Source organism: Pygocentrus nattereri, chromosome 2, assembly GCF_015220715.1.
Source record: "Pygocentrus nattereri isolate fPygNat1 chromosome 2, fPygNat1.pri, whole genome shotgun sequence".
Lineage (NCBI taxonomy): Eukaryota > Metazoa > Chordata > Actinopteri > Characiformes > Serrasalmidae > Pygocentrus > Pygocentrus nattereri.
The window spans coordinates 10,003,138-10,030,637 of NC_051212.1; the positions used below are offsets into that span (position 1 = coordinate 10,003,138).

At 41.4% G+C, this 27,500-nt stretch overlaps 1 protein-coding gene across 1 annotated transcript in view; it reads left to right on the forward strand.

Annotated features, from left to right (window-relative positions):
- The window catches only part of phlpp1 (PH domain and leucine rich repeat protein phosphatase 1), a 133,989-nt gene that overhangs the window by 69,093 nt on the left and 37,396 nt on the right, over positions 1 to 27,500 (forward strand). The window contains exons 2-3 of the mRNA XM_037544993.1: positions 22,959 to 23,155; positions 24,512 to 24,637. Coding sequence (XP_037400890.1) covers positions 22,959 to 23,155; positions 24,512 to 24,637 — 323 coding nt within the window. The remainder of the gene's footprint in view (positions 1 to 22,958; positions 23,156 to 24,511; positions 24,638 to 27,500) is intronic.

Here is a 27,500-nt window from a genome sequence, read left to right on the forward strand (position 1 = left end):
TACTAAAAAAGAAAATGCTGAAGTAAAAGAATAGCCACTGCTGTGACGTTGTTTTTAAACAGAAAGGCTGTTAAATGCAAGTTATTGTTCATTTTTTCAGCATGTCCACCTTTTGCCTTTATTATAGATTCTATTGACTTGAGTTTTCCACGCCTCCAAAGTTCAGTCTTAGAAGTTGGTTGCAGTTCCTGCAACTCATAATCTAAGTAATCCAAAACACACCTGCAGCTTCGGTTTGATTAGAAATATATATATATATATGTGTGTGTGTGTGTGTGTGTGTGTGTGTGTGTGTGTGTGTGTGTGTGTATGTATGTCTATGTATATATGTGTGTATATATAAATAAACTCACAACCCCAATTCCAATGAAGTTGGGACGTTGTATAAAACAAATAAAATCAGAATACGATGATTTGCAAATCCTTTTCAATCGATATTCAATTGAATACACTACAAAGACGAGATATTTAATATTCTAATGGATAAACTTTATTGTTTTGTGCAAATATTCACTCACTTTGAATTTGATGCCTGCAACACGTTCCAAAAAAAAGGATTTGCAAATCACTGTATTCTGTTATTTATGTCTTACACAGCGTCCGAACTTCATTGGAATTGGGGTTGTGTGTGTGTGTGTGTGTGTGTGGCACTTCGCTTGGCTAGATGGCATTCACTTGTTGGATTATATTTATTAGATGCTTAAGAAAACTCATCTTTACTGTACTGTATATATCTAGAGTTTCTTGTTATGTAATTAATAATAAGACCCATGTTTAGCAACATGAGTAAATGTAAAATATCTTTATTGTACAAAACTGTTAAAAACAGAACTGAGCAGTAAAGACAAACCTGTGGTGTTTCCACATCAGCGCACAGCAGCTTCTCTGGCTCAAAAATAGAGCTGAATGTTGTTTCACTTCCAAGTTTCTCCAGTCATTTGTCTCACCTGTGTCTTGTTCACTCGCGCTGCTACTGAGTGTTAGTTCAGTAATTATCATTGCCGTTCACGCCGTCAGTGTCAGCAACTAGTTTTTTTCTGGCTTGTTTGATGCAATGGTGCCATGAGACCTCATTGCTGAGTGATACAGCTGACCGATGGAGGCTCACCGCAGGCGGGGCAGGTGGACACACGGGCCCGGCAAGTGGGCTGCTATGCTAAAGGCTAAATTGAGGCTAAATGCTACTAATATGCCAAGAGTGTCCATGTGATGGATGAGACGGAGCCTTCTTGATGCTGCAAGCTTTCCTTTGTCCTTAGTGGCAGAGAAGCTTGACCCCCGTGATGGACAGTGCAGTCTTCACAAGCCTCTGCAGTGCTTTCCTGTCTGAGGGGAAGCGGTTTCTCTACCAGACAGTGATGCTGCAGGTCGGGATGCTCCCTGAGATGCTTCTGGGTGTGCAGGCCGGCCTTCTTTAGTCTCTTAGGGCATAAAGGCGCAACGGTACCTTCTTCACTAAGATGGAGCTGAAAATAGTCCTTTTCTTTTAGTCTGTAGCTGCTGTGGAGTTTCATACGAGTCTGATTGGCTGTGCAGGTGTGCTAGAGTTCTCTGCAGGTGAGTCTAGCGTGTGTGGATGTGTGTGTGGATCGGTGTAATTGATGGATAACAGCTGGCAGATTCTGTCTCGGAGTGTTTTGAAGGAGCTCTTTAGAGTCTAGAAGAATTATTCACGTCCAGACTCACACCTGAGCACCTGTGTGTGTGTGTGTGTGTTTGGAAAGGGGGGGGGGGGGTGGGGGGGGTGCAGAGGGGGATGTGTGTGGGTAGGCGTGTGCAGCAACAGGTCGCATGTGAGTACCAGCTCTGCATGCCAGAGCGTCAGTTTGACATTCATCAGACAATTAATTACACCAACATCGTGCCTGCTGATAGGGCGACCGCCCTGCGCCATGGAAACAGAGCGACAGATTGAAGGACGAGGGGAGATGGAGGGATGGAGGAGGGAGGAGAGGGCTGGATGCCTTCCTGGAGGCGTCACAGAGAGGCTGGCAGCTAAAATGCTCTGCACTGTGAGGCGCCATTCAGGACACAGTTTATACGTACATCTTCATTTACTACAGAGAAACTACTGGGAATAGAAGTGTTTACAGTAGAACACATACAGGTTTGGGACTGTATTAGTCTGATCTAATAATAATAAGAATAATAATGTATTTCTATGGTGCCTTTTTATATTATAGAATTAAATAGTCAGTGTATATATGTGTGTGTGTGTGTGTGTGTGTGTGTGTGTATATATATGTATGTGAATGGGTCGCTCTCAGGAGCTCAGTGAATTCCAGCGTGGTACCGTGATCAGACGCCACCTGTGGAGCAAGTCGTGTGTGTGTGTGTGTGTGTGTGTGTGTGTGGGTTGCTTGTACACTATTACATCCAAAGTACACACAACCCACACACGCTGTAGAGTGCATGTTCAGTAAGCAGACCTGTATGAAACGCCACAGTATAAGATTTCTGTGCTTTTCATACAAATACAGACTTACAGCAGAGAAAAGCTCAACAAAGCAGATACGCACCACTGGAGTAACCGGCATAACCAGAACTTCATTTTAGGGGGAGCCAGCCAACCTCTTTTATTTCTTTATCCCGTCTGTTTGTTCTGTAGCCACATGTCCGGTCAAGAATCACTTCCACATGAAAATCACTTGGACAGAATTGTCATCAGCCTGTTGGCGAGTGTTAGTGTCGCTCGGCGGCTGCTGTTGGTTGCTCTGTGTTGTGTTGAACAAGCATCTGGTTCTGCTCCAGAACCACCAAAGTGACAATAGTCAATTCTTCGTAAAACACGCTGCGCGTTAAGTAGCCCCTCCTGACGCCCCACCCACAGTGCTTGATTGACCGTTGTGCCTTGTTGACATGTGGACCGATGTGGAAATGCAGTTGCGAATGGGTGATTTATTATTTTTCAATATATTAGAACCATGAAAATGAAATGTCTGTATTAATGTTTTACAGCCTTATACACAAAAAATAAGTTTTTTAAACCCCGCCCCCTCATTTTATCCCCCCATTTCTGCATAATTCAGTGGTTGAGTTGTAAAAACTCAGTGAGAGGAGTTTCATGTGACATGGTTCATTGTAGAGAAACTGTACTGACTCTGCTTCCTTTACAGTGGTGTTGATAGGAACCAGGGGTCACAATGACTGCGGCACAAATATACACAAAAATAGCCTTTTATTTACTGTAGAAACCCACCAAAGAACCTGCACGTCTTCTTCTGTTGTGCAGTAGTCTTCTATGTAATGTTTATGATGATAAAATAGTGGAAAATCTGAAAAATATGTTGTCTATGGGGACAATTCTGCCTCATAACACCCTGCATGTCTGGTTCCTATCAGCACCACTGTGGGCGATTCTGACTCCTTACGTTTCTCTAAAGTGGAGCATTTCACACCAAACCAACCCTGGATGACTTGTAGCTTAGCGGTTTGATTATACAGTAAGTGTTGGTTCCAGTGTGTTTATCGTGATGGTGATAAAAATATGGTTTATCTTGCTGCCCTGTTTCTTATACAGTCATCATGGTACATCTCGTTTTATGTCCATGTCGTCCGTCCTAGTGTGAACCCGCGCCCAAGCGGTCTGCAGTCGAGGGGCTCTGATGTGTGAGCGTGTGCTCCTGCCGGAGAACATCTGGAGCAGTTCCTAAAGAGGACGCTTAGTGGATTAACTGCAGACTAATTGAAGATTAAGCCCTTCACAACGTGTGAAAGTATCATTTCCACGGAGACCAGAACCCCCCTCCTCCGCACGCTGTCGCACACACCGACGGAGACGAACAGGCCCTCGTCTCGCGCTCAGAAAGCCCCTCGTCTGTCTCTGCGCTCCGCTCTGATGCCTCAGACTGAGGCTGATGCGGTGTGATCTCCTGACGCGATGCAGCAGGTTTATCACCATCAGCTCCAGCACGCTTCAGACCACACTGTTTACTGCTGCACCCCGATCTGCCGAGATGCCGAGAGAACCTGAGACACGATAGCAGAGAGGGAGAGAGAGATGAAGGCAGAGATGGACGTCCTGGTGTTTTTCCATTAGCTGTCGTTTTGTGAGTGGGCGAGATGCTCAGCTGATTTTGTTGTTGTTGCTGTTGTTGTCCGTCACTGACCAGCGAGTAACTGCGTGTCTGGAAAACGGAGGCAGAAAAAAATCAAACGCATAACGCTCGTGTATATGGGCGTTAAATATCACACACACACACACACACACACACACATATATATATATATATATAAAATGTAATATGTAGGGAAAAACATACTTTACTTTTAATGTAAGTCAATGGAAGCAGTTTTTCCCAAGTCATTTTGGGTCGTTTATTTTGGTCGTTTTCAAAATATGTCAAAAACTGAAAGATGTTTAAAAAAAAAAAGATAATAAATTGGAGATACGAGTTTTTTTTTTTTTTTTCCAACAGCACGGATGAATGGATGGATCGATGGAAAGGTCACTTTATTAATCCCAAAGGGATGGATTTATGGATGGATGGACATATGGATGTTTAATTGGATAGATGGTAGGAGAGAAGAATGGATGGATGGATGGAGGGATGGATTTATGGATGGATGGACATATGGATGTTTAATTGGATAGATGGTAGGAGAGAAGAATGGATGGATGGATGGATGGATGGATGGATGGATGGATGGATGGATGGATGGATGGATGGGGGGCCAACCCCCATAGTAAAGGAATCTTCTACTCCAACGCGTCAAATACACTCGATCATGCAGACTCTCTGTGACCTGCTTTTATCGCTCTATCTTGAAGCCTGGCGTTTGATTGTAAGATAACGACCTGTCAAAGAGAGAAACGTTTAATTGTAAAATATTTTTTTCCCAGTTCAGAATGTGTGCCTGTGGTGGAGATGGCATTAAAGACAGTGAATTTCAGACATTAGGATTTGGACTAGCAGTCGTGCCCCTGGTTGAAGGCAGTACAGATGCAGTGCCCAACAGTGGGGCTATTTACAGGGCTGGATCTGCAGCTGTGTGTTTATCTCTCGTCTGCCTTTGTTCGTCCTTCCTTTATCTCTTGTCTTCAAAACGCTGCTTTCTAAACTGCTTCATTCAAGCAGTCATGACTGTCCCTCACACATATATACACTTAGTTATAAACAGATGTATTAAGTGGTCACCCCAAATGACCCCACACCCAGGGTCTGAGTGAGTAAGCCACTTGAGTAAATCTCAATTCGACCCAGCCATTTAAAAAATATATACCTTTAAAAGAAACGCTATGCAAAAGCATATAGAATGGCTTCTATACAAACACGATAAATCAGTGTGATCACTTATTATTCTGAGTGTTACTGAGCTCTGCTAAAGCCTGAGTAGACTGATAAATCAATGTGATCAGTTATTAATCTCAGAGTTACTGAGCTCTGCTAAAGTCTGAGTAGACTGATAAATCAATGTGATCAGTTATTAATCTCAGTGTTACTGAGCTCTGCTAAAGCCTGAGTAGACTGATAAATCAATGTGATCAGTTATTAATCTCAGAGTTACTGAGCTCTGCTAAAGTCTGAGTAGACTGATAAATCAATGTGATCAGTTATTAATCTCAGTGTTACTGAGCTCTGCTAAAGCCTGAGTAGACTGATAAATCAATGTGATCAGTTATTAATCTCAGTGTTACTGAGCTCTGCTAAAGTCTGAGTAGACTGATAAATCAATGTGATCAGTTATTAATCTCAGTGTTACTGAGCTCTGCTAAAGCCTGAGTAGACTGATAAATCAATGTGATCAGTTATTAATCTCAGTGTTACTGAGCTCTGCTAAAGCCTGAGTAGACTGATAAATCAATGTGATGATCAGTTATTAATCTCAGTGTTACTGAGCTCTGCTAAAGCCTGAGTAGACTGATAAATCAATGTGATGATCAGTTATTAATCTCAGTGTTACTGAGCTCTGCTAAAGCCTGAGTAGACTGATAAATCAATGTGATCAGTTATTAATCTCAGTGTTACTGAGCTCTGCTAAAGCCTGAGTAGACTGATAAATCAATGAGATGATCAGTTATTAATCTCAGTGTTACTGAGCTCTGCTAAAGACTGAGTAGACTGATAAATCAATGTGATGATCAGTTATTAATCTCAGTGTTACTGAGCTCTGCTAAAGCCTGAGTAGACTGATAAATCAATGTGATGGTCAGTTATTAATCTCAGTGTTACTGAGCTCTGCTAAAGCCTGAGTAGACTGATAAATCAATGTGATCGGTTATTAATCTCAGTGTTACTGAGCTCTGCTAAAGCCTGAGTAGACTGATAAATCAATGTGATCAGTTATTAATCTCAGTGTTACTGAGCTCTGTTAAAGCCTGAGTAGACTGATAAATCAATGTGATCAGTTATTAATCTCAGTGTTACTGAGCTCTGCTAAAGCCTGAGTAGACTGATAAATCAATGTGATGATCAGTTATTAATCTCAGTGTTACTGAGCTCTGCTACAGCCTGAGTAGACTGATAAATCAATGTGATGATCAGTTAATAATCTCAGTGTTACTGAGCTCTGCTAAAGCCTGAGTAGACTGATAAATCAATGTGATGATCAGTTATTAATCTCAGTGTTACTGAGCTCTGCTAAAGCCTGAGTAGACTGATAAATCAATGTGATGATGAGTTATTAATCTCAGTGTTACTGATCTCTGCTAAAGCCTGAGTAGACTGATAAATCAATGTGATGATCAGTTATTAATCTCAGTGTTACTGAGCTCTGCTAAAGACTGAGTAGACTGATAAATCAATGTGATGATCAGTTATTAATCTCAGTGTTACTGAGTTCTGCTAAAGCCTGAGTAGACTGATAAATCAATGTGATCAGTTATTAATCTCTGTGTTACTGAGCTTTGCTAAAGCCTGAGTAGACTGATAAATCAATGTGATGATCAGTTATTAATCTCAGTGTTACTGAGCTCTGCTAAAGCCTGAGTAGACTGATAAATCAATGTGATCGGTTATTAATCTCAGTGTTACTGAGCTCTGCTAAAGCCTGAGTAGACTGATAAATCAATGTGATCAGTTATTAATCTCAGCGTTACTGAGCTCTGCTAAAGCCTGAGTAGACTGATAAATCAATGTGATCAGTTATTAATCTCAGTGTTACTGAGCTCTGCTAAAGCCTGAGTAGACTGATAAATCAATGTGATGATCAGTTATTAATCTGTGTTACTGAGCTCTGCTAAAGCCTGAGTAGACTGATAAATCAATGTGATCGGTTATTAATCTCAGTGTTACTGAGCTCTGCTAAAGCCTGAGTAGACTGATAAATCAATGTGATCAGTTATTAATCTCAGCGTTACTGAGCTCTGCTAAAGCCTGAGTAGACTGATAAATCAATGTGATCAGTTATTAATCTCAGTGTTACTGAGCTCTGCTAAAGCCTGAGTAGACTGATAAATCAATGTGATGATCAGTTATTAATCTGTGTTACTGAGCTCTGCTAAAGCCTGAGTAGACTGATAAATCAATGTGATCGGTTATTAATCTCAGTGTTACTGAGCTCTGCTAAAGCCTGAGTAGACTGATAAATCAATGTGATCAGTTATTAATCTCAGTGTTACTGAGCTCTGCTAAAGCCAGAGTAGACTGATAAATCAATGTGATGATCAGTTATTAATCTCAGCGTTACTGAGCTCTGCTAAAGCCTGAGTAGACTGATAAATCAATGTGATGATCAGTTATTAATCTCAGTGTTACTGAGCTCTGCTAAAGCCTGAGTAGACTGATAAATCAATGTGATGATCAGTTATTAATCTCAGTGTTACTGAGCTCTGCTAAAGCCTGAGTAGACTGATAAATCAATGAGATGATCAGTTATTAATCTCAGTGTTACTGAGCTCTGCTAAAGACTGAGTAGACTGATAAATCAATGTGATGATCAGTTATTAATCTCAGCGTTACTGAGCTCTGCTAAAGCCTGAGTAGACTGATAAATCAATGAGATGATCAGTTATTAATCTCAGTGTTACTGAGCTCTGCTAAAGCCTGAGTAGACTGATAAATCAATGTGATGATCAGTTATTAATCTGTGTTACTGAGCTCTGCTAAAGCCTGAGTAGACTGATAAATCAATGTGATGATCAGTTATTAATCTCAGTGTTACTGAGCTCTGCTAAAGCCTGAGTAGACTGATAAATCAATGTGATGATCAGTTATTAATCTCAGCGTTACTGAGCTCTGCTAAAGCCTGAGTAGACTGATAAATCAATGTGATCAGTTATTAATCTCAGTGTTACTGAGCTCTGCTAAAGCCTGAGTAGACTGATAAATCAATGTGATGATCAGTTATTAATCTCAGTGTCACTGAGCTCTGCTAAAGCCTGAGTAGACTGATAAATCAATGTGATCAGTTATTAATCTCAGTGTTACTGAGCTCTGCTAAAGCCTGAGTAGACTGATAAATCAATGTGATGATCAGTTATTAATCTCAGCGTTACTGAGCTCTGCTAAAGCCTGAGTAGACTGATAAATCAATGTGATGATCAGTTATTAATCTCAGTGTTACTGAGCTCTGCTAAAGCCTGAGTAGACTGATAAATCAATGTGATGATCAGTTATTAATCTCAGTGTTACTGAGCTCTGCTAAAGCCTGAGTAGACTGATAAATCAATGTGATGATCAGTTATTAATCTGTGTTACTGAGCTCTGCTAAAGCCTGAGTAGACTGATAAATCAATGTGATGATCAGTTATTAATCTCAGTGTTACTGAGCTCTGCTAAAGCCTGAGTAGACTGATAAATCAATGTGATGATCAGTTATTAATCTCAGCGTTACTGAGCTCTGCTAAAGCCTGAGTAGACTGATAAATCAATGTGATGATCAGTTATTAATCTCAGTGTTACTGAGCTCTGCTAAAGCCTGAGTAGACTGATAAATCAATGTGATGATCAGTCATTAATCTCAGTGTTACTGAGCTCTGCTAAAGCCTGAGTAGACTGATAAATCAATGTGATGATCAGTTATTAATCTCAGAGTTACTGAGCTCTGCTAAAGCCTGAGTAGACTGATAAATCAATGTGATGATCAGTTATTAATCTCAGAGTTACTGAGCTCTGCTAAAGCCTGAGTAGACTGATAAATCAGTGTGATCAGTTATTAATCTCAGTGTTACTGAGCTCTGCTAAAGCCTGAGTAGACTGATAAATCAATGTGATCAGTTATTAATCTCAGTGTTACTGAGCTCTGCTAAAGCCTGAGTAGACTGATAAATCAATGTGATGATCAGTTATTAATCTCAGTGTTACTGAGCTCTGCTAAAGCCTGAGTAGACTGATAAATCAATGTGATCAGTTATTAATCTCAGTGTTACTGAGCTCTGCTAAAGCCTGAGTAGACTGATAAATCAATGTGATGATCAGTTATTAATCTCAGTGTTACTGAGCTCTGCTAAAGCCTGAGTAGACTGATAAATCAATGTGATCAGTTATTAATCTCAGTGTTACTGAGCTCTGCTAAAGCCTGAGTAGACTGATAAATCAATGTGATGATCAGTTATTAATCTGTGTTACTGAGCTCTGCTAAAGCCTGAGTAGACTGATAAATCAATGTGATCAGTTATTAATCTCAGTGTTACTGAGCTCTGCTAAAGCCTGAGTAGACTGATAAATCAATGTGATGATCAGTTATTAATCTCAGCGTTACTGAGCTCTGCTAAAGCCTGAGTAGACTGATAAATCAATGAGATGATCAGTTATTAATCTCAGTGTTACTGAGCTCTGCTAAAGACTGAGTAGACTGATAAATCAATGTGATGATCAGTTATTAATCTCAGCGTTACTGAGCTCTGCTAAAGCCTGAGTAGACTGATAAATCAATGAGATGATCAGTTATTAATCTCAGTGTTACTGAGCTCTGCTAAAGCCTGAGTAGACTGATAAATCAATGTGATGATCAGTTATTAATCTGTGTTACTGAGCTCTGCTAAAGCCTGAGTAGACTGATAAATCAATGTGATGATCAGTTATTAATCTCAGTGTTACTGAGCTCTGCTAAAGCCTGAGTAGACTGATAAATCAATGTGATGATCAGTTATTAATCTCAGCGTTACTGAGCTCTGCTAAAGCCTGAGTAGACTGATAAATCAATGTGATCAGTTATTAATCTCAGTGTTACTGAGCTCTGCTAAAGCCTGAGTAGACTGATAAATCAATGTGATGATCAGTTATTAATCTCAGTGTCACTGAGCTCTGCTAAAGCCTGAGTAGACTGATAAATCAATGTGATCAGTTATTAATCTCAGTGTTACTGAGCTCTGCTAAAGCCTGAGTAGACTGATAAATCAATGAGATGATCAGTTATTAATCTCAGCGTTACTGAGCTCTGCTAAAGCCTGAGTAGACTGATAAATCAATGTGATGATCAGTTATTAATCTCAGTGTTACTGAGCTCTGCTAAAGCCTGAGTAGACTGATAAATCAATGTGATGATCAGTTATTAATCTCAGTGTTACTGAGCTCTGCTAAAGCCTGAGTAGACTGATAAATCAATGTGATGATCAGTTATTAATCTGTGTTACTGAGCTCTGCTAAAGCCTGAGTAGACTGATAAATCAATGTGATGATCAGTTATTAATCTCAGTGTTACTGAGCTCTGCTAAAGCCTGAGTAGACTGATAAATCAATGTGATCAGTTATTAATCTCAGTGTTACTGAGCTCTGCTAAAGCCTGAGTAGACTGATAAATCAATGTGATCAGTTATTAATCTCAGTGTTACTGAGCTCTGCTAAAGCCTGAGTAGACTGATAAATCAATGTGATGATCAGTTATTAATCTCAGTGTTACTGAGCTCTGCTAAAGCCTGAGTAGACTGATAAATCAATGTGATGATCAGTCATTAATCTCAGTGTTACTGAGCTCTGCTAAAGCCTGAGTAGACTGATAAATCAATGTGATGATCAGTTATTAATCTCAGAGTTACTGAGCTCTGCTAAAGCCTGAGTAGACTGATAAATCAATGTGATGATCAGTTATTAATCTCAGTGTTACTGAGCTCTGCTAAAGCCTGAGTAGACTGATAAATCAATGTGATCAGTTATTAATCTCAGTGTTACTGAGCTCTGCTAAAGCCTGAGTAGACTGATAAATCAATGTGATCAGTTATTAATCTCAGCGTTACTGAGCTCTGCTAAAGCCTGAGTAGACTGATAAATCAATGTGATGATCAGTTATTAATCTCAGTGTTACTGAGCTCTGCTAAAGCCTGAGTAGACTGATAAATCAATGTGATGATCAGTCATTAATCTCAGTGTTACTGAGCTCTGCTAAAGCCTGAGTAGACTGATAAATCAATGTGATGATCAGTTATTAATCTCAGAGTTACTGAGCTCTGCTAAAGCCTGAGTAGACTGATAAATCAATGAGATGATCAGTTATTAATCTCAGTGTTACTGAGCTCTGCTAAAGCCTGAGTAGACTGATAAATCAATGTGATGATCAGTTATTAATCTCAGCGTTACTGAGCTCTGCTAAAGCCTGAGTAGACTGATAAATCAATGAGATGATCAGTTATTAATCTCAGTGTTACTGAGCTCTGCTAAAGCCTGAGTAGACTGATAAATCAATGTGATGATCAGTTATTAATCTGTGTTACTGAGCTCTGCTAAAGCCTGAGTAGACTGATAAATCAATGTGATGATCAGTTATTAATCTGTGTTACTGAGCTCTGCTAAAGCCTGAGTAGACTGATAAATCAATGTGATGATCAGTTATTAATCTCAGTGTTACTGAGCTCTGCTAAAGCCTGAGTAGACTGATAAATCAATGTGATGATCAGTTATTAATCTCAGCGTTACTGAGCTCTGCTAAAGCCTGAGTAGACTGATAAATCAATGTGATCAGTTATTAATCTCAGTGTTACTGAGCTCTGCTAAAGCCTGAGTAGACTGATAAATCAATGTGATGATCAGTTATTAATCTCAGTGTTACTGAGCTCTGCTAAAGCCTGAGTAGACTGATAAATCAATGTGATGATCAGTTATCATTGAACAGTCTTAGTCTTGTACTGGACGCCTGCATTTGTTTCATCACAAGTAACATACATGTCATCTACATGGATTCTGAATGTTGTTTTCTTTGTATTGGAATGAACTGTATTTTCCAGCCTTCAGTACTTTTGCCCAGTTCTGCTTCACTGTGAGCTGCATGCTGTCAAACGCACGGACAAAATACACTCCTGCCATGTTTTTCACTCACAAGTCGTGAGAAGATGAAAACAAAACTATTGCAGAAACGTCTGCTTTACTAGCTGTTAGGCCAGCATGTGTCCACAACATTATAAAATGGTTATTACACAGAAATAGGTCATACAAACCAAAAACCATTGTAGCTGAATGGTCGCTATGGTGTAGTGGGTCACACCTCTGCCTTCTGGGGTTCAATCCCCCACCAGGGTCAACACACTATACTGTAGGGGCAGTCGTGGGCTGGAGGTTAGGGAACTGGCCCTGTGACCGGAAGGTCGCCGGTTCGATCCCCAGAGCCGACAGTCCATGACTGAGGTGTCCTTGAGCAAGACACCTAACCCCCAACTGCTCCCCGGGCGCTGTGGATTGGGCTGCCCACTGCTCCGGGCAAGTGTGCTCACTGCCCCCTAGTGTGTGTGTATTCACTAGTGTGTATGTGGTGTTTCAGGTGGAATTTCCCCGTTTGTGGGACTAATAAAGTATCACTTAACTTATACCAATAAGAGTCCTTGGGCAAGACTCCCAATGGCTCAGCACTGGCCCATACTCAACACTCAGGTACTCAGGATCAGGATTCCTTCTTACATTCCAAAATCGCTGCGGTGGTATCACCACCTTCAGAACGACGGATCATGATTAATCAATTCACTTTTACACTCCAAGCGAGAATCAACCTGATGCCATCCTCCAAAGCCCCCTATTTTTCTACGAAGGTGGTCCCAGCTGCCACTAACTGCAGCACCATCTTCTGCCACTCTCCAATAAAGGAGAGGGAGGAGCGAAGAAGGAGAGTTTTTGCCTCAAAGTGTTGTCAGTATGTGGGTCAGGACTCTGTGGTACGCTGAGTGGAGTGTGTGTAGCCCAGTTTGCAGGAGGCCGCAGAGGGACTCTGTAATGAGCTGCTGTTGGGGGACCTGGCCTTGTTCTCTCAGGGTGACAGCAGAAAATGAGCCCCACCACATGTTATGGATGCCTGTGAATCCACAGGCCTTATACTCAACACAGCGCTGTTAAAAAGCACCTTTCACTTATTCATTTCTCAGCGTCAGGATAAAAACACAAAGGAATAGAAAATTAAACAGGAGCCTCAACAACTAAATGTAATGTATTTTATTTTGCATTTGTTGCCTTTTATTACAGCCTGCATTCGTAGAGACTTGCTTTCAGTTTGACTAAAAAAAAAAAGGCAGAGGTATTTTCCCAAAGTTCAGTCGTCATGGTTGGTTTAGGATTCTGCTCCTTATGATTAAAGTAATCCCAAATACATTCAGACTTAGTGAGTGTGTTTACATGCGCTCAATAATCAGATCATAATCAGATTTCTGCAGTTTATCTGATTCAAAAGGTCATGTAAACAGCACACGGATTTCTGAGTAAGGTCAATAAATCCGATGAAGAGGCTGGATTTTAGCTCGGTCATCAGAGTTCTCAGTGCATGTGAGCTCTTACTCTGATTTCTTTCGGCTTTCTCAGGCTGAGCATGCGCAAAAACACAGCAGTACCAGAAAGAAGCAGGACTCAGCAACACACTCTTGGAGTGACACTGAAACCGACTACATGCTTGACGAAATGAAGGATTTAAATATTCTTCATCTTCCAGATGAATATTCGGTATTTCTGGTAAAATTTTCCAGTGTTTAAAAAAATAAAAAAAAAAGCCACGACATGAAGTTTGAGTTTTATACTACTTTTAGGTCACGTCTTCATCTCTGAGTTTATTGGCTGGTTGCAAAGCAGAAATCTGATTACTGTCTGACTCATTTAAACGCGTTGATTGGATTACTGACAAAATCAGATTTTCTGCTGTTATCGGATCATTAAGTGCATGTAAACGCACTCAGTACCATTACTGCATGAGTTTTAGTATTTAAGCAGTTTTTTTTTTTAAATCAGCAATTCATCTAATGGAATCTTATTACACCTAATACCTGCAATTTGACATTGGACTTCATCTCTAAATACATTGGAGGCTTAACTGCCGAAATATGTTCCTAAGACAGATATAGAAGTGAAGTTGTATGTATATATTTATCTTTGAATTTCTTTAGAAAACACCTTTCTTATTATTTCTGGTAGCACTTCATTTGGACGGTCCACAGTAGATGCTTTGTAGATATTCAGTGTATCTTTAACTAACATTGAACTAAATATCGGTTAAATGCATCTGAACTTGAAGCTGCGTGTGAAAGATTCTATTAAATCCCTCCCTAAAACTGACCCTAACCTTAACCCCAACCTCAAGGCAAAACCTACACCCACTCCTAAAGCTGACCCTAACCATAATGCTGTTGTAGATCATCTACAGGGGACCATCCAAATAAAGCGTGACCTTATTTTTAGTGAAATGCCCTCAGCATGTAGGATTCTTCTCCAGATCTGTTGGAAGAGCGTCTCGGCTTGGTCCTCATTAAGCCTCTTGAGAGAGTGATCGAGAGTTTAAGGTGATGTGAAGTCGAGGGAGGTACTTTGAGAACTGTATGTGTGTTAGGCATTGAGGGGTTTTTCCCTTGGAGGGAGCTGTCCAGGGAAACTGGCCCTTTCTGCACAAGAGGAGAGGAAGGAAACCATCTACTACGGCGGAAACACTCCCTATACAGCGCACGTAACACGCTACGCCCATACAGGGCCTTATGTAGCCTTACGTGTTGTACCATCAGAACACACAAACTCCGTATGTTATAGTCTGAACATCCCGTCATATGCCAACGTTTGAACACGTCCAGTCTAATGACGGTTTGTCGATTTTTAAAAAATAAGTTCACACATGCGGGTAGCGCTGTCGCTTCACAGCAAGGAGGGCCTGGGTTCGATTCCCCGGCCGGGTGACCGGGGTCCTCTCTGTGTGGAGTTTGCATGTTCTCCTCGTGTCTGCGTGGGTTTCCTCCGGGTTCTCCGGTTTCCTCCCACAGTCCAAAGACATGCAGTCAGGCCAATTGGACATGCTAAACTGCCCCTAGGTGTGAGTGTGTGAGTGACTGTCTGTGTGTCTGCCCTGCGATGGACTGGCGACCTGTCCAGGGTGTATCCTGCCTTCCGCCCGAAGACTGCTGGGATAGGCTCCAGCTCCCCCTGCGACCCTGACGGAGAAGCGGCTTAGAAAATGGATGGATGGATGGAAGTTCACACATGCTTTACACACTCTGAGAAATAAAGGTATGGAACGGTCACTGGGGCAGTGCCTGTCTCGTCACTGGGGTGGTCCCCTCAAGGGTACGTCTCGGTACCTTTAGTTAGGGAACACTGAAGTGATGTTTTCTAAGCCGTACTGACTCCACCCACCTCGTCTTGTCTCCAGGCTTTTACTCTACTGTTCTGTTTTAAACCATTCGGTTATGAAAAGGTACAAATACGAACTTTTCACCTGGAAAAACGTATTGAAGACCTTCAAACCACTGTTTTACCTTTGAGGGAGCATTTACATTGTTTGTACCTTGATGAACAAAAGGATGTTCCTGCGCAAAACCAGTGCAGGGAACGCTTGAATGTGTCATGTAAGTGCAGATTTACTATTTTTATTGTTTACTGAGTTTAATATATTGAGGAAAAAATAAGACGGAAAATGTAAGATGTGCTTCAACTTCTGCGCAGGTCACATTGTATGTATAATCCCCCCCCCCCGATATATTAAATTCAGTGAAGAAAGATTACCGGCACATAACTGTGTGGGTTCTCTGTAGAGGATGCGATAACATTTCGCTTAGAACGTCAACAAAACTAGGGGCGCCAAAACTTTTGCACACGCGTGTAAGCGGCGTTCCTGAAGGGCTCTCCAGGCCGCTGGTGCACTGTGTAGAAATGCTTTCAACGGGGCAGCGGTAGTAGGACGGCAGGGGCTTCTCTCGCAGGCTGCAGCGTGTTAAACGTTCTGCCCCGTAACGCCGTGTCCTCGATGGGTGTGAATGAATCCCGGCCCGTTTCCCGTGCGCGTGTAAACAGGACGCCCCTGAGCCGTGTGCCCCACCCTCCACCCCCCTCTCTGGGCGGGCTCTGACACGGCGGACGCAGGACGGAGCTCGGCCGACAGTTATTGTTTCGCTTTCCTTCTTCGCATTGTTCCTTTTTTAAACTGTCCATTCCTGTTTGGACAGCAGATACGATCTTATGGGCGTTCCATCACTGTCATGGAGCTACGGAAGGGGGTGTGTGTGTGTGTGTGTGTGTGTGTGTCTGTGTGTGTGACCTTGCCTTTGCTATATTTATCTGTCTGTTTACACATGGACAAGCGTTTGCCAGCACCTTCAGAAGAGTCTGAGCTGATGAAGCTACTGATGAGTTTATAGGGCTGTGACTGTAGATCACGTCACTAATTCAGGGATTCACTGAATGTTGCTGGTATTTTTAGCCGGTTAGTCTTGGGGTCCATCGATCATTTTTCATGCATATTCAGGTGGGCAGCAGGTTTTGCAGCATGTTTTTGCACATAAACTATATATATATATATATATATATATATATATATATATATATATATATATATATATATATATATATCCTGAATGGTAACTTTACAGGAGAAGGAAAAAACTTTTTTTTTTTTTTTTTAAATGTAAGTCAATGGAACCAGAGTTTTTTCCAAGTCATTTTGGTGTGTATATATATGTCGCTGAGTTGTTAGTCTGTTTATTTCCTCTGGTGTCTATAATGTAATGTATTGCCCGAGTATTGATTACATTGTTTGGATATTGACCCGAGCGCTCGAGTACCCGAGCACATCCCTAGTGGGTTTTGTCATGACCCTCAATGTTTTGAATGTCAGCAGCTCTACTTATAGCAGCGTGGTCTTTTTTCCCTTCAGTCAGTTGAGTGCTAAACTTCCCATGTCCAGACTAGTGTGTTAAACCTCACACGCGTCCTGTACATCCTGTGAACGGCTCGTTTTATTGCAGTTCTCTACAGCAGGCAAAACGCCCTGAGCTGAATTACCGAGCACTCTGGCGAGCACTTTTCCAGAAGCGCTGCTGGTGTTTGCTGCAGGTCAACCTCAGGGCTCTGTTTTTGTAGAATCTGCGCACGTTAGCGCTCTCAGCGCCTTCACGTTGGAAAGGTGAAGGCACCTGCTGCTAGTATGGCAATGCAAGAGGGAGCTGACAGCACATTTAACAGTGACTCGAGGATATAAAGCAGCCTAAAGTGCGTTCTGCTGTTAAAAAAGTGCCGACTGTACCTACTGTACTGTACTTTTGGGATCCAGAAGTCTGAGACCACCGTTAAAAATGCTTCTGTTTTTGTATTCCTTTGTAATTTAATACAGTATTTTACGTTATATTACTAAATAATTCTGTTAACAGCATCATTTGAGTAAAAAGTAGAAGCTTTGAAAGCGTCGGATGTCTTGAGTTCGATCCCTGGTGATGCCATCCGTGGCCGGGAGTCCAGGAGAGCACAGTTGGCTTCACTCTCTCTGAGTGGGTAGGAAGGCCCCCCCTTCTCCCTCCATCACTCAGGCGTCCATTAGCTGACGTAACAGAACTGGAGGTTGGTGCTTTCCTCCAAGCGCGTTCGGCTGTCCGGCGACGTTGCATTAGAGGCAGTTTGAAAAGATGCGGTGCTGCTTCACCGGCCTTGGAGGAAGCCTGTGCTAGCCTTCAGCCTACTAGTGCTGGTGGTGTTCTGTGATTAAAGTTAAGTTATACTTTTTTAATCCCATAAATCGGGAAGTTCCACCTCCGCATTTAACCCATCCTTGAAGTGAAACACCACATACACACTAGTGAATACACACACACTAGGGGGCAGTGAGCACACTTGCCCGGAGCGGTGGGCAGCCCTATCCACGGCGCCCGGGGAGCAGTTGGGGGTTAGGTGTCTTGCTCAAGGACACCTCAGTCATGTGCTGTCAGCCCTGGGGATCAAACCGGCGACCTTCCGGTCACAGGGCCAGATCCCTAACCTCCAGCCCACGACTGCCCCAAATTGGGGGAGTTCATACTAGTGGGTGGAATTGAATATGACAAAATTGGAGAGAAAATTGGGGGGAAAAAACATGAATTTACATGAATTTCAGGATTAGCATTTGTCCCTCTTTTGCTTTACTCTCAAGGCATCTCAAGCTGGCATGAACCTCATAAGCTTGTACAAAAGCCTTTGACCAGTAGATCAAAGTCTGACCATTTAGTACAAACGCCTTAACGTGGTCAGTGTCAGAAATTTGCTTCATTTGAAATGGAAGTCATACTTCAATCTTCCCTTCATCATAACGGTACAAAAATAAAACTGTTTTTCATTCATTTATTTAAATGAGTAGCATCCCGGGTTTGCAATGTCGTCTGAGATGTTTGGACCCCTCTCTTTGGGGTCAGTTTTCCAAGCCCAGAGGATTTGCAGTGGAGAATCTCCAGTGGCTTTGCACTGTAGTCCAAGGTTAAACGTACAGTTGCTTTATCATTTGGCAGATTAGTTTTCCAAGGACTGTTATTGGTATAATAGAGTAGGAATATAAGATCTGTGTAATGACAAAGTCTATTGAAATTAAAGTTGTGTTTGTGGAGTACGTGAAGACTATTAAAGTTTCAAAACCATTTCTTAGCCTGTTTAGCCAATGTTTGAAAAGAATTGCGCTGTGGAAACAGCCCATTTGACTTGATTGTGCTTGTAATGCCATGAAGGCTGATGCATTTACATGTATCCGCCTATTCAGACCACAGCAGCGTAGCTCTGCCCGTTCGCTTCGAATCATTTCAGCCCGGACTACTGTATGAATGAGCCGCAGCCAGTCAAAATAAGCTCATCCACGTGTATCAGTCTTAAGGGCACAGTAACCACAACAGCCTGTTTAATTGTAAGGGTAAAAGAGAGGCTGGAAAATTAATTATGAGGTATTATGAATAAAATCTGGTTGGAGTTTGGAGATGTGCAGGAAAATCAGCAACTGCGTTCTCGGAAAGAAATTATTAGATGCTGATGCCTCAGGCTCCTCATTTTTCAGTGCGGACTCAATGCTGAATGAAATGTGCTGCTGGTTATGTAATGTTTGTGTAGCATGTAATTTAATGTACTGTTTAAACAAGGCAGGTGTGATTTACACAGTACGACACAGTCAGCGCAGGTGAGGTCGTGTATGTGTCTGAATTTATTGCACATCTTCAGCGGTTGCAGCTTCTAGACCCAGAAACAGCTGTTTTATATGTGGTGTTAGGAGAGCGGGACCGTACGTAGACGTTTCAAGGGAGAGGAGCTCACAGGAAGAAATAAATGGGCAGCATGAGTGTGAATTTAACCCAAATGAATCCACAGCATATAGCAGGCGTTCATATGTAACTCTGGGAGATTGCAGTCAGATTTCGGAAGAAACCGAGCATTGTTTTTCCCAAGGCAGCCCAAAATACTACCCTCGCTACCCGGCCGGGGATTTGAACCCTGTTCTGTAGTCTTCAGACTGAAGCATTGTCCACTGTAGGCTGATAGCTGACATGTGAGCTGATTTATGAAAGAACAGAGCCGTAAATGCCACTCCTTTCAGCGGGCTCCTTCTTCTACTGCTAAATCAAGGGAAAACTGAAGGCTGACCCTGCGATAGTGAACTTGCTTCGTCTATCAAACCTGAAGTATGAAACCTGATCTTAATCTCAGACTCTGAGCTCTGTTTTGTTCCGCATGTAAACGCAGTCACTAAAATAAACTGGACAGGCGTTTGGCAGTAACCTCAGAAGAGTCTGAGCTGTTGTTTGCCTGTGTGACTGGTTGTGTGTGGTTGGTTGTGACTGTAGGTTGTATTATTTATCAAGCACTTTGCAGAATTTTGGTGTTTTTTAATGGAGTGTTTTAATTTGGTGCTGATTAATCGTGCGGACCGTTGATTATTTTCGATCATTCGAAAATTCGATCAGGTGGTCTGTTTACGTTTTTTATTTTCTTAATTCATTTTGTCGGTTAATTGCGTAATATACCATTTTTTGTCATTTAATACACTAATACACTGCTTGTTTTGCTGGTTCATATATATATATATATATATATATATATATATATATATATATATATATATATATATATATATATATATATAAGCATGATCTTCATACCATACTGGACTTGCAGCAGCATGAAAAACTAAACGGAGATCATTTGACGCCCCTTTAGAACGAACTGCACTGGCCATCTGTATCTTTTAGGGTAGATTCAGAAGTTCTGCTACTAGTTTTTAAGGCTGTAAATGACCTTAAAGCACTTCTCGTATCTCGCAGGATGTCGGCCTGTTCATGATCTTAGATCTGCAGATACTGACCTTCTGTAAAATAAAGAACACGTGAGAGGCTCTTTCAGTTATTCCGCTTCTAAACTGTGGAGCTCAGTTCCATCGTTCATTAGACAGCCAAGCTCAGTGCTTACTTTTAAGAAGCGTCTAAAAACGTGTCTGTTTAGCTCAGCATTTCATCATTTTAATCAAGCATTTATCTTTTAATGTGATCTGTGTAATAGACTGATTTTAATTTAATACTCAGGTTTTTTTCTGCTACTATTTAAGCACTTTAAGCTGTCACCAGCATTGCAAGATATATTTAAAAGATATTATTATTATTCAATAATTAATTCTAATACCACACACAAGGCTGCTCAATCCAGAGGAACTGACCACGCTTGAGTGCCTCCTCTCCTCCTCTGTAAGCTGATCCTGGTCTTGACTGGTTTAATAGTTCTGTAGTTTAATGATTTTTGATGAGGGTTTAATAAACTGCGCTTTTAGAGCCCATAAAGCACCTCTTAATAACAATAAAGATAAAAAGAAATTACTGATAAATAACAATTTTAATTTAATTTAATAATACAAATTTCCTTTGCTGTTAAAAAGAGTAACTTACTCTTGGTTTAGCGAGTTATTAATGCCCCTTGTTGCTTTCCTAAATAGATTATTACTGTTTTACCACCGAGACGTCCAGCACAGTTTGAGCTAATGAGGTGAAAACTCCCCAGGCATTTAGTACATCATCAAAATTGTGATGTACCCAAGTAGATCCACCAGCTCTATTTTTGACCAAGGGGGCACTTGTACAGTCTGCAGGGCATGAAGCCTATCACCCACCCTGGGTTCTACCTGCACACGTGCCACCAGTCTGCTGTTCACCATGTGCTGTTCAGTCAAATTTTGCTGGACAGATTTATTTTCTGATTGCATTTGGCCACTAAGCCAACCTGCTAGTCCTTATTCATGAGCAGATTGAGCACAGCAAGACAAGACGACACCTGTTGAACTCCTCTTGTCTTTCGGCACTCTTCTGTGTAATCAACCCTTCGCTAACAGGCTGGGTTACCATTCAGCCGGACTCAGAAACCTGGACTGTCCACTTAGCCCAGGGAAGTTTGCTGCCAAGGCGCTCCATTGAGAGGGAATAGGGAGAAAAGTCAAATGACGGGTCAAGCTCCAGAATTTGCTGCACTGGTGTCAGAAGAAGGAATGTGAAGTTGAGGGATATGTTGAGTAATACCGAGCTTAATGTATTCACTCGGCCCCGAAGGTCAACTTTCAGTGCCTGGGAAAGGTCTGTCCGTTTCCGTTCCGAATTCAGTACGATGGTGTTGAATGTGGGCAGTTAGAGCAGTGACAGTAAGAGCGCTGTCGGGGGGGTGTGGTCAGCAGTGGGGCGAGTTTGGTGAGTTCAGGTTCAATTCAAGAGGTCAGTTCAGGCCAGGAGGTGAATAAAATAAACTTTGCAAGTTGAATTTTAGCTCATTACCTGAAATTGAACTGAAGTAACTGAAACAACCTGACCCCAATCTAGATTGTACAGTTGGTGGTATTTATTTATTTATTTGTTTGTTTGTTTATTTGGGTTACTGAACTTAACAACTGTCCAACATTTGGCTTTGGAGGGGAAAACATATCAACAACAGCTTTAACAACTTACTTAAAAACATAATATCTATTTTGCAGCATTTACTGCGTCCATTCTTTGCCTTTATTACAGCTTACGTTCTCTTTAGGAGACTTGCTTTCAGTTTTATAAAGAAATATGCAGGGATATTTTTCCAAACTTCCAAAGTTCAGTCCTAGACGTTGGTTGCTTTTTCTGATTCTCCCAATCCAAGAACTTCCAAACCCATTCTCTCAAAGATGAAAGCCCAATTTTCTCTTCATCTTGTGTATTTATTTATTTATTTTTTTGGGACGGGCTCTAAATTTGGAAATGCTTGTTTTTTTTCCCCCACTCGTTTCCCTTTTCCATACGGGAATTGCAAGTGGCTTATCTCACACCTGACCTTCTCAGAAATAATCATTGAATTATTCTTAAAGGCTGTTTTCACTGGGAGTTCAGTAAATAATATATCGCTGCTGTTGTTGGAAGAAAACCTCGTATCTCCTTTATTTTTTTGCCTTTTTTTAAGGTTTTTGACATAACTGGAAAATGACTGTTGCTCTTTATATTGTGTGTGTGAATTTCATGATGAATGGAACAAAAGAAACAGTCCAAAATTACTTGGGAAAAACGTCTGGTTCCATTGACTTACATAAAGGAAAGAGTGTTTTTCCTTCTCCTGTAAAGTTGCCGTTTTGGAGATGTGAGGTTTTGCTCTGGCAGCAGCGATATATCATGTTGGACGCTGGTTAAATGTACAGTAGAAGGTTAAAAACACTCTGGACTTCATTCCAGGTCCTTTTGGACCACTTTGATTGGTTAATTCACGGTGAAGTGTTTGCACAATGGAAAGGTCCATGTCTTCACCAGCTGCAGTAGCTCTGTTATACAGAGTTATACGTACATGTTGGTTATTTATGTGGTTCATAGTGAATATTAGATGCTCTGGAAGTAAAACTCTTTGTTTGTCTGCTCTGTCTTTCAGGAAAGCCTCACAACATTGAGAGTTCGGAGCGCGTGCAGCTGTCGGGCACGTATAACGTGCGCAAAGGCAAACTGCAGCTGCCCGTCAACCGCTGGAGCCGCCGGCAGGTCATCCTGTGTGGCACCTGCCTGATGGTGTCATCTGTTAAAGCCAGTCATGTGGGCAAGATGCACATCCTGCCCCTCATCGGGGGAAAGGTAAGGGGGCGACAGCTTGCAGGGTGGGAGGGGGGGGGCACATTCAGCAGCTTCGGTTCACTTCAGGTGAAAAGTTCAGCTCACGAGGGGCAGAGAATGAGCAGCGGTCCTATAGATGTCTTTGGTCCACATGTTCTCTTGCCTTGCCTGCCTTTCTTTTCAGTCCATGTGGCTAAAAAAAATGATCAAAATATTAAATTAGTCTTTTGGTGACGTGGAACTGCTGCTTGAACACACATTAAACAAAATCCAATCCAAAATCGGGAATAAAAGTAGAAAATTACATGTAAAAAAAAAAAAAAAATGAAACAGGTGCTGTTACATGCTCATCCAAGGTGTTATCATACACAATTATAGTCATACTTCTGTATTATAAATATATCAGAAAATATATCATTACCATAACGTTCCATTAATGTTTACTATATGGCCAGTATGTGTGTGGACGCCTGACCATCAGTTTGCAAGGCACCTCATTCCAAAATCATGGGCAGTGATATGGAGTCGGGGCCCTTTTGTGGCTAAAACGGCCTCCAGTCTTCTGGGAAGGCTTTCCACAGGATTTTGGAGTGTGTCTGTAGATTGTGTGGAGGTTGTGCACATCTAGTGGTGTTGGACAGGACTGGCGTCGGCGTCGATCGAGTCTGCTTTGATTTTCAGCTTCACATTCGGCCAAACCTTTTCTTTTTGATGCATCACTAGATAGAATATTCAAAAATTCAAATACTGGATATCTGCAGGCATGTAAGAGGGAATGTAGCATCTCCTGCCGCAGTGCAGCAAATAAGCAATTCGCCGTCGTCAGAAGAAAACCTTGTATCTCCATTTTTGTCTTTTTTTAGTTTTTGATGTGATTTGAAAATGCCTGTTTACATTTACAACGTGTGCGAATTTCATGTTGAATGGACCAAAAGAAATGGCCCAAAGTGACTTGGAGAAATTTCTGGTTCCATTGACTTACATTGAAAGTAAAGTTGGTTTTTTCCTTCTCCTGTAAAGTTACCATTTTTTTTTCCCGACAGCAAATTATTGCTAACATCTTATAAATATTGCACTTTTTTTTTTACACAATACGCTCTTTGCAGAATGCCATATTTGTATGATTACTGTACAGTTGACATTTAATGATGCATACAAAATATTCGTTCTGTGTTTTGTGTTGTTTTGTTTACGTCTGTGCAGCCTGCAGTAACAGTTTTACTAGTTACTTTAAAGTATGATGATTACAAAGAATGTATTTTCCCTGTTGTTGGTTATGAACCACTGAGAAGAACTTGTTGACCTTTGGTTGCCGAGCCTACGTGTTGTTTCCCACCTGCAGAAGGTGACCTTGTCCTCTCTCTCCTCCCTCTGTAGGTAGAGGAGGTGAAGAAGCACAGCCACTGTTTGGCCTTCAGCTCGGCCGGGCCTCAGAGTCAGACGTACTACATCAGCTTCGACAGCTTCACTGAGCACCTTCGCTGGCACCGCCATGCAGCCAAGGTCTGTGTGTGTTGGTTGTAGGGGGGCCGTGTTCATGGGGGGACGTCTCCCGCAGCGCCACAGCGTGTTGGTGTCTTGATGAGGTTCTCTGAGTGGATGCCTGAACTGTTAGCTGTTAGCCTTGACTACACAAAGTTTGAACAAATAACGTGTTGTTGAAGTGCTCAGGGAAAATAGGAGAGAACACAGAAACAGGGCATTTTCTGCTCATTTTAGTGCAGAGTTTCTGTTTATTTTTGTTTTTCTTACTTATTTTCCTACTGTACATTTATATTTTATGGTTTGAATAGATTTAATTATATAACTTTACTCCTTCCTCTATTTATGCATCTATAAAATAATGTACCATACTTTTGCTCTTTACTGTACTCTGTGCCACTGTAATAGACATCTGTCTGTCTGTCTCTCTGTCTGTCTGTCTGTCTGTCTAGCTATCTATCTATCTAGCTATCTGTCTGTCTGTCTGTCTGTCTGCCTGTCTGTCCGTCTATCTAACTATCTGTGTGTCTATCTGTCTGTCTATCTATCTGTGTCTGTCTATCTATCTGTGTCTGTCTATCTGTCCGTCTGTCTGTCCATCTATCTGTCTGTCTATCTGTCTGTCTGTCTGTCTGTCCGTCTATCTATCTATCTGTGTGTCTATCTGTCTGTCTATCTATCTGTGTCTGTCTGTCTATCTGTCCGTCTGTCTGTCCATCTATCTGTCTGTCTATCTGTCTGTCTGTCTGTCTATACATCTATCTATCTATCTGTGTGTCTGTCTATCTGTCTATCTGTGTCTGTCTATCTGTCCGTCTGTCTGTCCATCTGTCTGTCTGTCTGTCTATCTGTCTGTCTGTCTGTCTATACATCTGTCTACCTATCTGTGTGTCTATCTGTCTGTCTATCTGTCTGTGTCTGTCTGTCTATCTGTGTCTGTCTGTCTGTCTGTCTGTATCTATCCATCTGTCTGTCTGTCTGTCTATATCTATCCGTCTGTCTATCTATCCGTCTGTCTATCTATCTGTCTGTCTGTCTGTCCGTCTATCTGTCTGTCCGTCTATCTGTCTGTCTGTCTGTCTGTCTATCTATCTGTCTATCTGTGTGTCTGTCTGTCTGTCTATCTATCTGTCTATCTGTGTCTGTCTGTCTATCTATATGTGTCTGTCTGTCTATCGTATGCAACATATTGGAAAACTTAAAATATTAAATGTTTTATTTTCCCCCCCAAATATTCAATTCTGCCCAAAAAAAATCAGTATTTTTTTTTTTTTTTTTTTGCTTTTTTTTGCATGAAAGAGGAATTTCAGTGGATGTGAAATTCACTGTAGAGAAGCTTACAGACTACAGATGTCTTTACAGTGGCAGTGATAGGAACCTGGGGTCGCAACGACTACAACACATATATGTTGTCATTTTATTTATCAGTAACCACCAGTGAACCTACACCTGTCTTCTGAGTTTTATATGTAATGTTGATGATGGTAAAATAGTAAAAACCTGGCAAAAGCTTGTTTCCTTTTGGGACTATTTTGTCTCACAATGCCCAACATGTAACCTTCCACCCTGAATTAATTTTTAAAAATGTGCGTTTTAGCAAGTGCAGTTTATTTCAAAACGACAGAAAACAACGTCTCAGACATCACATTATGTCTTATATGATATCTTTCCATGAGGGAACTTTCAGAGACATTAAACTTTCATAAAACTTTCACTTAAATCAACAGAACGTCATTTGACTAGGATGCCCAAACTTTTGCCTATGACTACATTAGTCATTGAAAATTCTACAGTTTTTTGACTATTATTTAAGTAGAGCTGGCCTGAAGAATTAAAATACTTGAGTATTTGTTCAATATATTGTTATTTGGTTCTGTAACTAGTATTTGGGAGCTTCATCCTTTTGTCAGGAAGCAAATATTGTAGCTTAATCTACAATAAATTTAGTCACAAACTCTTTAGAATAAACTATCATTGTTAATGTATGAAAAATATTCCAAATAAATACATTTTAGATTTTACTGGGTCCACCTTAAAGCTTATACTTGTCTATTAATATGTTGTCGCTGCTTACTGGATATATTTTCAGTGGCAAAGATAAAATCCTGCTTAGTTATGAAACGTTTGGTACTGTGCAAAAGCTATTTATTTTCATGAGATTTCTGAAGAGATTGGTTATGAGATATTCCACTAGGATGAGGAAGGAGGAAAAACGCGTGTTTAAAAAATGATGATGAGGTGCAGAGAAAATTAGACTCCTAACAACCACCTGGAAGACCTGTTAGACCACCAAATCTGCTTCAGATCTGAGAACATCCACAGGTTCAGTTTCTGTCCATCCTTCCACTGTGAGCAGGCAACTCGGGGGACAATTCCTATTTTTCCTCCTGCTTTTCCACTGTTTTTCCACTGTTTTTCCACTGCTTTTCCTCCTGCTTTTCCTCCTGCTTTTCCTCCTGCTTTTCCTCCTGCTGTTCCTCCTGCTCTTTCCCCTGCTTTTCCTCCTGCTCTTCCTCCTGCTTTCCGTCCTGCTTTTCCTCCTGCTCTTCCTCCTGCCCTTTCCCTGCTTTTCCTCCTGCTTTTCCTCCTGCTGTTCCTCCTGCTCTTTCCCCTGCTTTTCCTCCTGCTCTTCCTCCTGCTTTTCCGTCCTGCTTTTCCTCCTGCTCTTCCTCCTGCCCTTTCCCTGCTTTTCCTCCTGCTTTTCCTCCTGCTTTTCCTCCTGCTCTTTCCCCTGCTCTTTCCCCTGCTTTTCCCCTGCTTTTCCTCCTGCTCGTCCTCCTGCTTTTCCTTTGGCTTTTCCACTGCTTTTCCTCCTGCTCTTCCTCCTGCTTTTCCACTACTTTTCCTAATGCTCTTTGACTGATTTCCCACTGCTTTTCCGCCT